Source organism: Lygodium microphyllum, chromosome 10 (assembly GCF_053477565.2).
Source record: "Lygodium microphyllum isolate KBCC chromosome 10, Lygodium_microphyllum_v1.1.10, whole genome shotgun sequence".
NCBI classification, from domain to species: Eukaryota; Viridiplantae; Streptophyta; class Polypodiopsida; order Schizaeales; family Lygodiaceae; genus Lygodium; species Lygodium microphyllum.
This window is the reverse complement of record NC_141144.1, coordinates 58,067,356-58,084,864: the sequence shown is the minus strand read 5'-3', so window position 1 is coordinate 58,084,864 and position 17,509 is coordinate 58,067,356. Positions and strand designations below refer to the sequence as shown.

Sequence of the window (17,509 nt, the reverse complement as noted above, 5' to 3'; positions counted from 1 at the left end):
GGTATCAGAGCCGCACCACTGAGAGAGGCTGATTTTGAAGGCTGAAGTGAAGGAGAAGAAGCAAGGTTTGAGCAAGCAAGCAATGGGTAAGAAGCTCTCTCATTCTTCCACTCTCTCTCTTGGATAGTGCCTGTGGAGGCACCGGAAGCAGGGTCGAGCAAAAATCTCAGATTACTGTGAGATTTGGTGTGCGAGCAAACTATTGTATATTTTGCAGAAAAGCCCTTTAGGGATGACCCACAGTTATTTGGGCGTCCGAGGTCATTTCAGGCTCCGTTTTAGAGCCGCAAGGTTGCGGACAACAGTTTCAGGGTACACTGTGATTCCGATTGTATTGACCGAAAGTGGGTATGCAGGTTACAGATCGCGAATCTGTAATTTTTGAGGTGTTTGCAGGAAGGAAACATAAGGTTTATTTGCAAATAGGTTGCAGATTACATGCACTGTTGATTCATCAGTGAAAAAGGTTGCTTTGTGTATTATTGTGCACGTGTTGTGGAAGATTGCAGAATACTAGCTTGCTTGTTATATCCTTGTTTGTGATAATGACAGAGAACAGTGGAAATCCCATTATTGAGAAGCTCGACAAGAACAACTACCCTTCATGGAAGTTCCGTGTGACGAACTTCCTCATTGGAAAGGGCCTTTATGAGTTTGTCTCAGGTGAATAAAAGGAGCCAGAGCTAGGTATCTCTCTGACTGGGTGGAAGAAGAAGAAGAAATCAACAAGAAAACATTTTGGCCTCCATCTCTCTTCTTCTGTTCTTGAGTGAGCTTCCTCTTATGTATACAGTGTGTGTTTGGTGCAGCAGCTCAAGCAAGTCCCCCCACCACACGATTCTTGACAGTCCCCAAGACCTTATTGCAAGCACAAGGCTACTATGAGCTTAACACCTGGATTTGCCTACCTAAAGCCAAAACAACCAAAGGCCCTACTCAAACTCCACCCTCAAACTTGAACACACGAAACATTAAGCCAGAGATACTCGGGCCATAAGAGAATCATGCCGCTATATCCATAGGACATCCAAAGCCTAGGTTAGCATGGCCTAAACCAATCTATTGCCCAAAAAGAGAAAATCGAGTTAGGTATTAGAGAGAATAGGGAGATAGATAGTTATGCATAAATTATAATGAAAGAAAGTGAAACAATTTTAAAAGACAATGTATATCTCAATGATAGTTTGGCGAATGTGGCAATAGATGAATGCACCTATTGTTTTCCTCCCCCTCTTGCTAGTATCTAAGGCTTGCAAAAAGTTAGTGATGAGAATGTTGACGATACTACGTTTCATACGATCACTTCATTCGTCAGTGAGAATGAAGCAACCATATTTTATCCATGCAGTTTGAATGGGATCAAGGTATCAATCCTCTCCTTCTCTTCATTATTCTTCTTTGTCCTTATGTCATTATATGTGACACTGGTCCATCCTTCACATGGATGTACATTGGCAATGGCTTTTACCATCTTCTTCCATTGCTTTTGCTTTAGGACATTGAATGCAAGATTGCACTCAATCAATGTGTGTGCAATTTCAACATCTACAAGTTGTTGCCTTTCTCTAAGAAAGGTAGGCGATCCATGCACATGACTGGGAGCTTGAGAGAGAAAAGATTGCCTCTTCAGTGCTGTATGATCCTCCACTCTTTATCTTTTGCCGAAGCCAGATGTGGATGTGGAGCCCCCACCACCAATGGTGGAGGCCTCTTTCACATTCGTTGAAGATGCGCCCATGTTCGATGCTTCCTCATTAGTAGGCATAGGAGTTAGTGCCGATACACCACTTGCTCTTCCTCTTCCTCTTGGAGATCCCCCTCTTATCTTTGTGAGAATCTCGTCCGCCATGTTTTGAGGGATTTCTTGGCATGGAGCAACTTGTTCCCCCATCTTGGAAAGATATCGGAGAAGCCGGGTTGCACCACTTATATAGCGCTTTCCACAATACTAACACATCGAATGGTGGGAGTTGGACTTCTTTGTGTCCCTCTCCACATGGATGGTGTGCAAATTGAAGGCCTCGTGCTTCTCACAAGTCATGGTGCCAAATCCTGATGTCAGATGGAGAGGCTAGAGGGAGAGTGAGATGCTTGAGTCTTGACTTTTGAAAGTTGAAAGAGAGGCAGAGCGTTGGGGTAAGGTTGAAAGAGCAGGAATGAGAGAGAGGGGATGGGAGAGGCTTGAGGCTTGAGCCTTGAGCCTTGAGCCTTGATAGGGTGCAGGAAAGAGGAGAGAGTGAGAGGCTAGAGCTTCATGAATCACAAATCACCAGTGAGATTCAAGATCCTAGAGAGGGAGATGAGAATAGCAAATGCTTGCTGAATTGGTATGGAAGCATGGAGGAGAGGAGCATCTTTTGTAGATGAGAGAAGGGTCAAACAGTCAAAGAGGGTTCAATAGTCAAATAGGGCTATCAGCTGCATGGAATTTAAGGGGGATTGGGGAGGAATGCATAGCTGGAAAAGGGATTAGGCTGAAGTATCCAAGGCTTTCCACCCTCCTAAAGTGCCATGCAGGATGACACGAACCTAGAAACACGCAAGTGAGAATGCGTAGGAACAAAAAGAAACCTGCCAGATGCGGTGGCAAAAAATGGCCAATTTGACCATATAAATTTGTACGGATATGTACCGTATTGTATGGTACAAATCATACGGTACGAATAGTATTGTACAACATACGGAGGCAACTATGGGACTCTTGCACAAAACCAAGCTCCCCAGAATAGCCATTGGATACTCTTTACAAGAGCATTAACTTTGACATCATTTGAAGATATGCTAGGGTTTGCTTAAATAAAACACATAATGTGTACAAATATGACAGAAACACATTAATTTAGACAGTAACACAATAAACACAAACCTTAAATGCACATTCATTGTGCCATCTCTTCTTTCCTTAGTACATTGAAACTTAGTGATCGTGTATACATACGTTGTGGTACCTTTAGTCTTTTATCATGTTGTAGAAGGAAGATGAAGAAAGAAGGTGAAGAAGATTTTAGTCCTATCTCTCTATGTGCTCAAGTCTCCATTGCTTTTGTGTGTGTGCTCTTGGTTTTTTCACTTCTCTCCTCTCTTATTTGTTTTCAAATCAGACTCAGAAGTTGGTTTCGCAACCATCGTAGCGGAAGGTGATTGGTGTGAAGTAGGTCTTTTAGACCAAGTCTCTGGTTGATGGATCCTTGGACAAGCATAAAGCTAGGCTTGTTGCCAAGGGTTTTGCATTGTATGGAGGTTTGGATTATTTGGAGATATTCATACCTACAATCCATATGTCCATTGTTCATGCTACTTTGGCTCTTGTAGCCCTTCACCATTGGCTTGTTTTTTAGATGGATACAAAGTTTACATTTTGGAATGGCATGCTTGAGAAGGAGATTTATGTTTCATAGTCTCTTGGTTTTGCTTGTGAACGGGAAGGAGGATCATGTCTATAGATTGTGGAAGGCCCTTTATGGCTTGAAGCAAGCTCCTAGGGCTTGGTACCAAAGGGTTGCTCAATTCTTCTTACAAAGTGACTTCCATTGATCAGATCACAACCCTAACCTTTATTATAAGGTTTTGGGTGACTTTTGTGTTTTAGTCGTCTTGTATGTGGATGACTTGATTATCACAATGAGTGACTTAGAGAAGGTTGATCGGACTCGAGATCTTGTGACAGGAGTTTGACATTACAGACTTTGGGGTCCTTCACTTCTTTCATATTGCCAAGTGTTGGCCTATTTTTTGCCCCATGGATTTGGAGTCAAGTTGGCTACTCTTGGTGATCCCCTTCGTGATGTTACTAGGTATAGATGTCTTGTTGAATCATTGACCTAGTTTATACTTTGCCACGAGGTGGTGATACTTTTTGTAGTTGCTTTCCTTATTATTTACTTATATAAATATTTTATTTTTTTCTTTTCTTTAGTTGCTGTTGCTTTTTACCATTAAGCTAGGATCTTTGCATGGCCAGAAGAGGCAACCATTGGGACAAATTGGACTAATGGTTTATTTGAGCCTTGGGACCAGATTGAATGGGCACTGAAGAATAGAGTGCCAGTGGTTTGGGACTGTGTGCTTAGCCATTGGAGATGGTGCAGGACAATGAGCCTGGCCAAGATAGAAGATGCACATGTGCGAATGCCCACAGAATAAAAGTCACCGTAACTGAGCCACATTATACTTTTTGATGTGGTTGCAATGATAAAAGCTGCTTAGAACAACTTGAGGAATGCAGGGGTCACCATCTCTAAAATTTAGGGAGTTACTATTTTTGGACCCCAAAATCTGTTCGCGTCATTATCTTCGTTTTTGCACGAGCATTAATTCTCTGGTCTGTGCCGAGGTCAAATTTTGCACTGATCATGGAGAATTTTAGACTGGAAGGTTTAAACGAGAAAATTGTTACATGTATGCCATGTGTCACAATTTGGGCACAAATTTCCGAGAGAGAGAGAGAGAGAGAGAGAGAGAGAGAGAGAGAGAGAGAGAGAGAGAGCAGTGGGAGGGGCATATTTGAGCGTGAAATTTTTGTGGGCTGAGGGCAGATTGCTGCAAGTACATCAGCTATAGAGAGTACTTCTTCGTCTCTAACTCATGTACGGAGGTAGAGCTCCCTCTGGTCAAATCTCTCTCTAGAGGAAATGCTGTGCATGATGAGCTGATTCAATTGAATGTACAATTCTGTGTTTTCTTTGCTCTTCTGCTGAGGCAAGAGCCTTACTCTCTAGGTTCAAGAGCAGCTGATTACTTCTCCATTCCAAGAACTAAAGAAAGTGATGATCACGCCACATAGGAACAATGTTTTCAGCTCTGATTTAGTGCTGTTTGTGGGACTATTTTATTGTTGGAATGATGGCAGGGTCAAAGGGATTGTAGTTCAATTGGAATGGAATAAGGCAGAGAACAGGTCAAGAAAAAGGTGAAAAACAGTAAATACATTGTTCTGCAGATTGCAATTCTACACTCGGATTATTGAGTTATGGTCACATAAAGTGTTTTTCTACTTGGGATGTTGTTCTGGATATGCTATACTATCCTTATGCAGTTGAAATTTACTCAGAAAAGATGAAAGCCAAGTTGTTCACAGGCTTTGTACTTTGGAATATTTCTTTTTTTTTTTGGTAACTTTCCATCTTTTAATTGATAAAGAAATACTGAAAGGGGCGCTGGTCTTCGGGGCCAATCTGGTGTTGTGTGAGGGAGTGAGGTCTTTGTTTGTGTGTGTATGTGAAAAGACTAGGTATTAATTGAAGGGACTACGGCTTTATGTGAGTCATAGACCGGTTTCATGGAAGGGACTACCGCTTTATGTGAGTCATAGACCGGTTACATACATACTAGGTCAGACATCTCTTTTGTGGTGGCATCGTTGTCTTTTTTCATGAAGACTCCTACTTAGGCTCACTGGCGAGCTGCTTTGTGTGTGTTTTGCTACTTTTAGGAGACTCGATCCTATAGGATGGTGTATAGAGAGGGAGCCACTCTTGTTGGATGGAGTGACTAAGATTGGGCAAGTGATATGGAGTTGAGATGCTTCGCTACTAGTTTTGCTTTCTACCTCGCATAAGGAGCTATCTCATGGAGTGGCAAGAAGCAACCTATTGTGGCCTTATCTTCTATGGAGGCCGAGTATCATGCACTTTGTTCAACAACACAAGGCAATTTGGCCATGTCACTTGTTGATGGTCATTGACTTTCCATAGAAAAGACCCACACAGTTGTGCGTGGATAACTAGAGTGCCTTAGCTCTAGCAAAGAACCTTGTGTTACATGCTTGCACGAAGCACATAGAGGTTTAGTATCACTTTGTTTGGGAGTGGATCATGGATTTTGAGTTAGTGGTGGCCTATTTGTCCCATGGAGGACAATGCAATGGATCTCATCATGAAGCCTCTTCCACATGCTTTCATGCTTCATCATATGAGATTGTTGGGTCTTTAGACACTCCCAGATCTGAGAGCGGGTGTTAGCGTGCTCTTTTATTTTGTTAGTTTGTCATCTCGTAGTTGTGAGCTCCATATAGAGACATTGGAGCTCTGACTATCTTTCCCACTCAATTTTGTGTGCATTTCTTTTGCAATCAGTGTGAGGTGTGTTCACACTGCATGGCCAACCACTTTTCCTTGCCCTAAAGATTAGGCAGCCCTTGATGATTGTGACCAGTCCTAGAGTGCCATGTCAGCATTTTCATTCCTAGTTTGGACTGGTCGGCTGACTACATTTATTGCACTCTCTTGCAGCTGATCGGCCAGATTTGGAGGTATTTAGCTATATATAGCCCTGCACTTGACTGAGACATATTATTCACTTTTGTCTTTTGCAGGTTGTATACTCCATTTCTATCTCCGTCTCCGTCTCTAGTGCTTCCATCATTTTCAGCTTGATCTAGTGCCCTCATTGACACTTAGGGCTGTGTGCAAGGACTAATCAGTCTGTCTTTGTATTCAGCTTTCTTTCCAGATTCAATTCAGATTTGTCTTCCATTCCTGTTGTCCTTCTCCTTTTCTCTTAATCGTTTTTTCTCTTCTATTGTGAGTTACCACCGGACTACTAGAATAAGGTGCTCCGCAACCTTTTGCACTCTTTGAAGAATATCTGTAGGTATGTGAAGAATTTTGACAATACTTTGTGTCAAAAGATGACGTATCAACGAAGTAGTAGGGTTGGCGGGGAGGAACACGGAGTGAACTCAGCAAACATGGAGAAGAGAAGAGAAGAAAGAAGAAACTCTGATGAATGGAATGATGAAGATCTAAATCATGGAGTGAATGTGATACGAGGGAGGAACAAGGGTGCCGTAGCATAAGGAAGATGATGAAGACAACCACGAACCATGAACCGCAATGTCCTCCTGAAGGGGTGTGAGGGTAGTGGAGAGGCTGGAGAGAAGAGGTAATGGATTGAATGAATCAGCCGTGAGGAATGAATGAGAGAGTGGCCTATAAATAGGCAAAGTTAGTCTAGGATGGCGCCTCTTTTTGGGGCTGCAAACCCTAAACACAAAACGCAGAAACGCAAACTGCAGGTGAAGGGTTTCTCAACACTTTGGTTGCAAGTAGAGGTAACAAGTTGATGGGTAGATCCCATTGAGTTGCTTCTATCTCTAATTCAAAGAAGCCTTTTATACCAATGGTACCTTATCAAGCACCTTCTAAGTCATGGAAGAAGAAGGATGATAAATGCAAGCTGACTTGTAGTGAGGACTGTTTGAAGGGTTGCTATTTGCTTTGTCTCTAGATAAGGAACTTCGGAGGGGACAAAGAGTTTTTGTAGAACAAGAAAGCAAATGAGACTTCAAAAGTATTAGTAAACACTGTGGAAACTCTACGTATATCTTTTGGTTTTTCAGTAGAGGATTGCTTTGTTATTACAAGTAGTTACTTGAGTTGTTTAGTGAATAAGACTATATTTGTTCCACTTGAACTTTTAAAGATCATTGGTAGTATTAATGACCAATTGGTTACGGTGTTATTTACAATGACTCTACTCACAATTTTCTTTCTTCTCAATTAGTGTAGAGACTTTCACTCCACACGCTTCTGCTAATTGAGAGTATTGAGTTCAATATGTGAAGGGCCTGGTTGTGGATCATTGGGATCAAATGATGCTAAAGTTCGATCTTTTAATCCAATGGTGCTATGACCCTTTGGACTTCCAATTGATGAGCTTGGACCAGGTCGATGTTGTTCTTGGTATGCCATGGTTTTTAAATAAATCTTTCTCACCATGTGTAGACTATAAATCTCATGGAGTCTCTTTTGAACTTGATGGTCAATTTAACATGATGTAGGATTGTCTAGATCATTGAATCTAATGCACATATTATATCAGCCTTTGAATGATCTGAACGTTGTTACATTGTTTTACTGACAAAACTCAATCGTCATTGGTGCAATGCAATTTTCGTTCTTTCAATAACAATATTGATAATAATTTTGATGTGAATAATTGTTTAGATTCAATATTGCATGACTTCGTTGATGTTTTTCTATCGAAACTACTTGATGGACTTTTGCTGTGTCACCGTATATTAGATTATAGGATCGAGGTGTTGCCTAGTAGCCATCTCGTCTCTTGGTAACCTTATCGGTTTAGCCCAAAGAGGAGAACGAGATAGCTACGCAACTTTATGGTTACCTTATGAAGGACTTTATTGAACCTATTAAGTCTCCATGGGGCCGATCTATCCTTTTGCGTAGAAGAAGTATGGCATGGTGTGCTTTTGTGTTGATTAGAAGGGTCCGAATAAAGTGACCATCAAGAATAAATATCCATTATCTTGGATGGATGATCTCATAGATCTACTCTTTGGTGTGTGTTCTTTATCGAGAGCTCAATCTTAGATCCAAATACCGTTAAATACGGATAGCTTTTGAGGATGTATCAAAGATTGCATTCCATATGTGGTGGCATCTGAATTGATACTGAAAAGGTTAAATGGCATCTTGGTTTATGGCATCCGAATTGATCTTGAAAAGGTTCGAGTAGCCTTGGATTGGCCTATTCTGAGCACCATTAGACAAGTAAAATCTATTTTGGATTTTATTGGTTTCTTTCAGAAATTCGTTTAATACTATACTCATATTGTTGAGCTCTTGATACAATTGCTTAAGGACATCCAAAGTAAGAATAAGCATGATAGTCTGTTTGGACTAGTGAGCTCAACCAATGCTTTTAAAAATTGAAATGACTAATTACTATTGCACCGACGTTGCAGATTATTGATCTGAATAAACATTTTAAGGTTCATATGAATGCGAATGATTATGCTATTGGTGTTGTTCTATATCAGAAGAGTCAAATTGCCGCGTTTGAGAGCCATAAGCTCACGGATGTTTAGACATGTTATACCACTCTAAGAGAATTTGTTATTGGTGGTCATCCGTGCGGTTAAAATTTGACATCATTGTTTGTACGGGCTCATTATTTGGACTGATCACTCTTCAATGAAGCATTGTTGCAATCAGCTTAATCTTTGTGGCCACACGTTGAGATGGGTGGAGCTTATGCAGGATTTTGGCTTTAAGATTTGCTACTAAAAGGGCACAACTAATATGGTTGCTGATTTTGTAGTCAAATCTCTGAAGTTAATGCCTTATCCTTCTTTAAAATTTCGACTAATTTCTATCTTTCTTTGAAACAAAGTTACCAAAATGATCCTCATTTTGATAGGATTTGGCAATTTGTCACGGAGGATCCTAGTAGCCCAAGAAGCTTTGGTAATCCAAACATTCAAAAGTTTGAAGTTGAGATGGGTGGAGCTCTTCAATGTTGACTTAATAAAGTTGAATGACACGGACAAGTGAGGGTGTTATATCCTTTACAAATTCCTAGTAAGAAGTGGAGTAGCAATTCTATGGATTTTATAGTAGCATTGTCCGGTAGGAATCTGGGTCATGATGCAATATGAATCATGGTTGATAGATTGACAAAAAGGGCTCGATTCATTCCGTCAAAGACGATCGTTAAAAGCCATGCCTTGACTAGTTTTTTTTTTTGAGCATTGTATAAACTTTATGGTTTTCTAGAGGAAATAGTCAATGATTGTGATTCTAAGTTCACTGTTATTTTGTGCAAATGGTCTTCTAGAAGTTGGAGACCTGATTGTCCATGTCATCCTTGAAACACCTAAGACCGATGGATAGACTGAGAGGACAAATTAGAGCATGGAGGATATGTTGCATGCATGTCTCTTATAGACAAGTTGATTGGGCCTGTTTATGGTGATGTATGGTTTTGAGCCAAAACTACTGATTGTTGTCTAGCTTAATGGGATGGAAATACACAATATGCAAGAGACGTTGGCGATTGGAGGGAAAACATTAAAATGACCTAGAATCGTGGTACATTTTATGCTAACAGGAATTGCCCTCTTGGAGACTTGAGAAGGGCATGAGGGTTTACTTGAAAGTCCCAAAGGACTTCAATTCAATAACTATTGGCAAGTGCTATAAATTATATTCCAAGCATTGTGTCTCTTTCTAGATTACCAAGAAAATAAGTAGTGTGTCTTATGGGCTAGACTTATCTCTAGCCATCTCAGATTACTTGGTGTTCCATGTTAGTCGTCTGAAAGAATGACATGGGCAAGGTGAATTGATAGTCTTGATTGAGCAAGTTCCACAACTTGAGGACATTGCTCATCATATTTGACTCGAGCCCGATTTAGTTATTGACCATAGGACTAAATGATCCCTCTATTCAGAGTATTTGGTCAAGTGGAAGAATCGCCCAGAGGCAGAGGTTACGTGGGAGTCAATAGGTTTATTGAAGAGTCGTTTTTCCCACTTCTTTCCTGAGGATATTCTTTATGATAACAATCATTCATAAGAGGGGAAGTGGTACATCTTGGGACATTCGGATGGGCACTAGTAGCATTGGTTATAGTGGTCATGAAGTGACTTAGTGTGAATGCACTAGGGGTGCTTCAGGATTAGGGCAACCAAGTCCTATTTATAGGGCAGCTGAGCCCTATTTATAGGACTCAAGGCCCTATTGTGCACACACCATTGTGTGATCACCACTCTTGGACTCTTGGTTTGTAGGCCAACACATCATACACATGGACAATGTGGGATGGTGGCATAGGATGGTAGCTTTTGGGATATGGGCATGACCTACTTTACTATCAGCTCCGAAGCTTGGGGGTGATCCTATTTAGCTCTATGGCTGGAAGGTGTGTTTGATGTCCATTCCCCTTATGTTTGTCGATATGTCTCTTGTCATGTTTGGCGTGTATGCTGGATCCTGGGTGGACATTTCATTCTGCCTACTACGCTTGTACTTGCACCTTCCTCTCCATCTTTTGCTTGCCCTTCTCATCTGCTACACTTGTGCCTCCTCCCCTAATTGTCCTACGCCTTCCTTTTCCCTACACCCACTCACCCTGCTTCTTCCACCTCCTTCCTCATTCGCCTTCACCTCTCTTTGCTCCTGCTTCTCCATGTCAGTCTGCTCTTTCCAATAGCCAGCCCCCACTGCCTCTTGCTTGCTACTCCCACCGACTTGCATGTCTTGCGTTCTGAGCGTAGTTGCTTGCCTGTCGTGCTTGCCCTCCTTGCTAGACATGCCATGGAATCCAGTCCCTCTGCATTGCCAGCACTCTTTTGAGTAGTTTGTGCCCTCTTCTTGATTCTCCCTTCCCCACAACCAGCAACACAAGACCAGCAAAGTTTGGACAATTCAGCAACATAGGAAGTGAGATGGAGAAACTTAAAGTAATGTATTGAGTATCAATGAACAAAGTGGCTGAATATTCCAGGTAAGTGCAGCCTCAAAAGTTCAAAAGCACTCATGAAATAAATCATATAGAGGCCTGACTGACCCTTTGTTTAAAGGCTGTCAGATAGAGATCGATTGCAAAGATCTTGTACACTATTGAAAGGTCGCCGGGTAGTGTGTGGAGAAGTACACCTAGGAAAATGATGCAATTTGACTAGGAAAAATCTGAAGAGCTAGATCTGGGTTGTGGAGTTTCCATATAGTTTAGAGTGTCGAGAAGTCTACCCAAGAAAATAAAGTACCGTAAGGCTTCAATTTGATTAGGAAAGATCCAAAGAGGTAGAGGAACTTGCAAAATCCAAAAGAAAGAAAACTGAGATTGCACCGCATCTATGACAAGTGGTAGAAGCAATCCTTTTGATGGCAAGTGTAGAACCTAGAGAAACAACAATCATATATCTCCATAGGTAAAACCTCTCCTTAACTGGTAGTTGGTTGGCCCAAAATTAAAAGTCTCTAGTGGCATTGAACAAGAGAACTATATATGATGCCAAAGAGAATTGGCATGTTCAGATATCCAAGATTTAGATTGTAGAATAATTAACATTCTTTTGGCTGTTGTATCATGAAGAGCATAGTTTGTTCCATTCTGTGAAATGCCAACTTTTGCAATCTATCCACAATTTCAAAAGAGGAATTGGTTGAAAAGGCTTAAGCATATTTTGAAGCAAGCTCCAAAGATGCCTATAGTGATCACCAAAAGCGTACATTGTTGGAGGTTTGGAAAATGCCATGTTGCACCCCCTAAGAACAAGACTTTTAGTCACTCCATAAATGTCTCTCATTACCAGAAAAGGAAACTTCTATCAGCTCAGCAACAGCCAAACAAGGATAAAAAAAGTAACTCCAAGGTTTTGTGAAGTTAGAACCAAGAATGCAAGAAGCATTGATAGAGCCAGTAAATCACATTCTAATTTTTGTCCAAAGCCTCCAAAGCTTAATTCTCTTTTTTCCCCAATTAATAACACCTTGGAGGAAAACCTGAGGCAGAATACAAAGTACAAGGAACTCTGTGAAGAGTAGCAAAGTACATCACAATTACAATGGTTGGGTGCACAACCAATGCAGTGGGCTATAATGGCAAATCATCTGAGGGGCACTATGGAAGAAAGTGCCTGAGTTCCATGTCCGCAAGAATGCCTCTCTTCTCTTCCTCCTCTCAGAGCTGCCCTGCATCTTCTCCCATCAAATACTTTTTCCACATCAGTCTGCAATAATGGAACATCTTGATTGTGTTAGAATTAATGATTGAATACAGAACTATTAATGTTGAGAAATAAATAAATCATTTTTTTTTTCAGAGAGAGGAATGATTCTATTTGTAAATCCCCCTGGGACAAAGTATCTCAAGGCAAAGTTCAAAAACTACCCGGGGTGATATAATGCAGCATGTGTATTTTAGATGATTCTTCAGTGATTTGACTATCTTATATTTGCATTAAATGCATATACTGCTTAGGTCCTATGGGAACATTTTCTCTGAGACAGTCTTTTAATGGTTGACAGAGGCAGCTTATGCAAACATTCCCACCACACCATACGAGCTACCTGATGGCCAGTATGCTCTGAAATTAGCAGATGTGCTGTACATATAGTATTTCAAGTGTGTCAGAACATTTAAACAAAGATTCTATGACAAATTCCCTTTTCTGGTGAAATCTGACAGAGTGATTGAGATTGCTGCTGATCGCTTCAAAATTCCTGATCTGATGTTTAATCCTGCGTTGATCCAGGTTTGCACTATGCACTTGTAAAATTTATATTCAATGGTTAGTTTTCAAAATAGCCATCTATGTTTCCCTTTTCTTTGCATTTTTGGTTTCTGATGTTTTCTCTTCATGCCATTCTTTACACTGACTTGTTTGCTTTAACTGTTTTCAAAACTTGCAGACCGTTCCTGGCATGGAGAATTATTCACTTGATCTTGGTTCTTTGAAAGGGCTACCTCAAATGGTCTGCCATCACAAGTTTATTCACATGCTTGTGACTTGCTAATTGCACTTTGCTTGCATGGAAATAATGGAGCTCTGTAATTCTTTGTAGGTTATTGAGAGCATAAACAAGTGTGACATTGACATTCGACGGGAGCTATTTAGTAGCATTTTGGTATGTAGATATATTGTCAGCTGCCTGCCATGAAAACTTTTCACTAAGCATGTGTAACCAGCCTTCCTTCCGTGGATGGGTGGTAAATCCCTGATTACAACTTAATTACAGCAGCAAACAATAAATGCAAATCTGAAAATACAAATTTACCTACTGATCTTGGACAATGCACACCCAATTGGCTCCAAAATTGGCATCCCTTTTGGTATTTCTTTAGCTTCATTGAAGAAGAAGTTGATTTACAATGGGATTCTCTCGATCCCCTTCGCAATCCAAACTCCCCTTCCTATCCGAAGTGACCAGCAAGTCTTCAATCTATTTTGCCCCTTGATTCGGGCACTTAATTGGCCTTTACTCGCTTTGATGGAGATGGAAAATGCCCCAAATTCAATGGCTAGCTAGTCCTCCACCTGAATTTAGTTGAAAACAGCTTCAACCCTGTTGAATTCAAGTCTTGGAGCTCCCAATTTTCGGCATGCTTTCCGAGGTTGCTACTAAATCTTAATTTTTGTTGTAAGTTAGGCTTTATAGCAGAGAAATCTGTAATTTTTGAGCCTCCAAGAGTCCAAATGCAAAGATCTTCGGAGCAAGGTTGTGAAATGGCTGCGAGATGAGAGAGAGATGTAGAGAGAGAAAATTCAGAGTTTATTTGTGAAGAACTGAAGAAATTTGTCATTTATTGTTACTGCCTTGTTTCAATAGCTTGTAGATGTAAAAAACTGAAGAAAATCAGTCATTTATTGCTGCTGCCTTGTCTCAACAGCCTGTAGATGCTGTCATGTGTTGTTGATTGGTCTTCTCCAGTTCCTAGCTGCCTCAAAAGATTCTCCAATGGTTGCAAATCAGACCAACAGCATCTCCTCTCTCTCTCTTGCAAGCTGGATATACTAAAAATGCCTCTCTCTAGCCTCTAAAGACGTTTTTCAGTCTTGCATGGGTATTTTTGAAAAGTGTCAGCCTTCCCAAATGGTTTTTTCAGCATTAGCCATAATTAAATATTAATTTAAAAATTATTTCAATGCCCTGAAAAATAATATGACTGACCAATAATTAAATTGGCTAGGCAACTTCCATTCTTGAGTGTCTTTGTACCATCTTTAACTATGAGATTAGCGTTAGGTACCATTTAACGCCACTTCTCTAGTGTTACTAATTGACACTTATGGCCAAATGAATGACCTAGGCTAACACCTGGCACTATATAACACCAAGTACATGTGTGGCATAACTTATAGCAACTTTTTCCTTTGACACCCCGTGATTTCCTCCGGTCCTGGGCTTGTAAATTTACTCTAATCCCAGTTGCACCTCATATGTGCAACATTTACTTAATTATGTGATTAAAAGTTAATCCACATGTTAAGTGAGGTTTTAAAAATACATGTCCTTATGACAGCATGTTAAGTAGAAGCATTGCAAACGAGAAAGCTAAAATCACTATTTGGACACATTCAACATATTTCCCGGTTCAATTGTCTAGGAGGGGGCTAGAGAGGGCATAAAGTAGGGAGTAGGTGTATATGGGGTAAGGTTGATTGGAGATTGAAGGTTGATTGGGTAGGTGTAGAGGAGGGGGTCAGAGAGGGCATGAGGTAGGGGTTATGTAGGTATGGGTTAAGGTTGACTGGGGTTTGAAGGTTGGGGGTTTGGGGGGGGGGGACGACGGAGCAAGGAGAGGAGTGAGCGAGAAGGGGAGGGCAGCCCAGATTGCAGGATGAATGCAGGTGTGACATAATTGTCAAGGAGGAGGAGCAGGCTAAGAAAGGGTTGGAGGTGGATGAGGGCTGCAAGTGTCATTGGCGGACAACAGTCAGGAGTGTGAATGATTCTCGCAGCTGCACCAGCTGAAAAATCAGGGTGTATGTGTGTATGTGTAAAGAGAGAGGGGGTTTGGGCGGGGGGGGGGGGGGGAGGGGGGACACGGCGAGGGGGAGGGAGGGTGGTGTGTGTGTCCAAAAACAGGCAAATGTGGCCTATGAGACAAAATCAAAGCAATTCCATGTCTAATGTCAACTTATCAGTAACATAAATAGTAGTATCCTAGTCTAAGACGTGTGTCTAAAGAGCTGTAAAAAAGAACTGGAAAAATCTGTAAAGTACATCTGAAATTGTATATAAGAGGTATGTAGAGATTGCAATTGTCTCTCTTCATCTCAAGATTAGCAAATGGTGCCAGCTATGATGTGGTCCATCAGCTGTGTGTGGGGGAAAATTTTTGGTGTCTCTCAATGACGGCTTTGATTTGACTGTGGCATGGACCCCTCGGTCATGGCCTAGGTGGTTGAGGTTGTTGTGGTGACAAAGTGCAATGGCCGTGCTCACAACTATTTTGCGAACTGCCAATGCCCACATCCAATCCTTGCACATGCTTTTATCTCCTCTTTCTCCCTCTTATCTAAAATTTGTTTCTCAACCATTCACAGCCTTACCCTCAAGGCACTTTCTCTCTAAAACTATGCTCAAATCTATCTCAAGTATCAGTGTTAACTTCATAGGTTACTCTGCTCAAGTCTTATTCACCTCTCCTCAAAATCATATCTCCAAATATCCTTGTTTACACACACACACACACACACACACACACACACACACACGGAGACATTAAGCCTATTACAAATCAATTTCATAATGAAAGTTTTCAAAATTGAAAGGCCTCTAGTGCATCCGGCATAGATGTGTAAAATGAACAAGCCAATTAGTCCATCCAATGCCAAATGGGTCTCAATCAACGAACAACAAATCTGCATCCACACCTCCACTCACTATCGTCACATAGCAATTGCTTGATCTTTTGAAATCTGCACTAGTTGATTTCTATAATAATATCATTGAAGGCAAGCATGGGTCTTGAGAGGGGTGCAACACTTAGCCTTGTCCGGCATTCAAGACGTATTGTGTACTCGCTTTAGACTTATGGCTAAGTAATTTAGGGTTGACCCAGCCGGCCTCCAAGTTCATTGAGCAACTAATCGTGTAAAAGAGGGAGAAGAAGGTAGATCGGCTCAACTACCTCTCCTACTGAAACTAATGGTGGTAACCTACAATATCTAATCCCTAACTTCTACCACCCATTGATTATGGATCTCATTTGCCACTCTCTTAATGCACTCCCACCACTATCGTATAGTTTGAATTTCCCATACTTAGATGTCACTCATATAGAATGGAATCAAGTTATCATGTCAAACATTATGAAGGTTGATACAGATTGTACATGGGTGCGCCCCCTAGAGCCCCTTGGTACGAACATGACAGAGTATCAATGCCATTTCTTACACGTGTCTGCAAAGGGATTCATTGTCAGGCCAATGTACATGGATGTTCACCTCTCCCATGGGATACGTGATCTTGGTGGACAGATATGGACATCATCACACCAGCTTAGGATTGAGACAAGATGGTATAGACACATGCTTTAGGATGCACACATCTACTAGTCATGCCACCTAGGAGGTTGAGTTTGAGGAGCACTTTATTTGCAGATGTACTGTATTTTATTAGATCAAAGGGAGATTTCATTGCCTTTTTTGAGAGGGTTTGGGTTTCTTTGCAGGATAATGGAGTACGAGGACGAGAGATGCCTAGGGTTGTTCTTATTGGAGCTCTGGGCACATAGAGAGAAGGTTTTGAGGAGCAGGACAAAGATAGAGGCAGAGCCAGTGAGCTAGTCGGTTTTTACAGATTTTGTCAGTGCGAGCACTACAACAGTGCCATCACACCAGCACAGAGAGGGAGAACAGCCATGCAAGGTTGGGACAGCTAGGGAAACCATTTTGGGCTGGTTGGAGGAGAAAGAGAGGGCTGATGGAGCAAGCAAGTGTTGTCCTAGGGTTTTGCACTGCAGAGGAGAGAGAATTCGCTGCTGTTGACAGCAGTTTGGAGGCATCTGGTAGCTGGCAACAACCTGTAGGCATTAGGTGACCGGTTTCTAGGCATTGTGAGAGCAGGTGACTGCAGAAATTGATGTTCTGCACCTGCAGATGCTGACTTTCTCTCTCATCTTCAACATTCTTGGTCCAATTAATGCTTGTTTCTTTGATCTCAGTTATTCACCAGTGAATTTGCTGGTTCAGTTCTGAGATTCTACAGAAGTTAGGGTTTCACAGCTGTCTTGGGAAGTGTGCCATCAATG

The 17,509-nt window shown here is 41.3% G+C and overlaps 1 protein-coding gene across 2 annotated transcripts in view; it reads left to right on the top strand.

The window, feature by feature from the left end:
- Positions 1-17,509, top strand: part of LOC148030034 (actin-related protein 4-like) — a 112,038-nt gene that overhangs the window by 78,980 nt on the left and 15,549 nt on the right. For both annotated transcript variants that reach the window (XM_087686298.1, XM_087686297.1), the window contains exons 13-16: positions 12,778-12,829; positions 12,938-13,004; positions 13,162-13,224; positions 13,315-13,377. In XM_087686298.1, the coding sequence (XP_087542424.1) occupies positions 12,778-12,829; positions 12,938-13,004; positions 13,162-13,224; positions 13,315-13,377 (245 nt within the window). The remainder of the gene's footprint in view (positions 1-12,777; positions 12,830-12,937; positions 13,005-13,161; positions 13,225-13,314; positions 13,378-17,509) is intronic.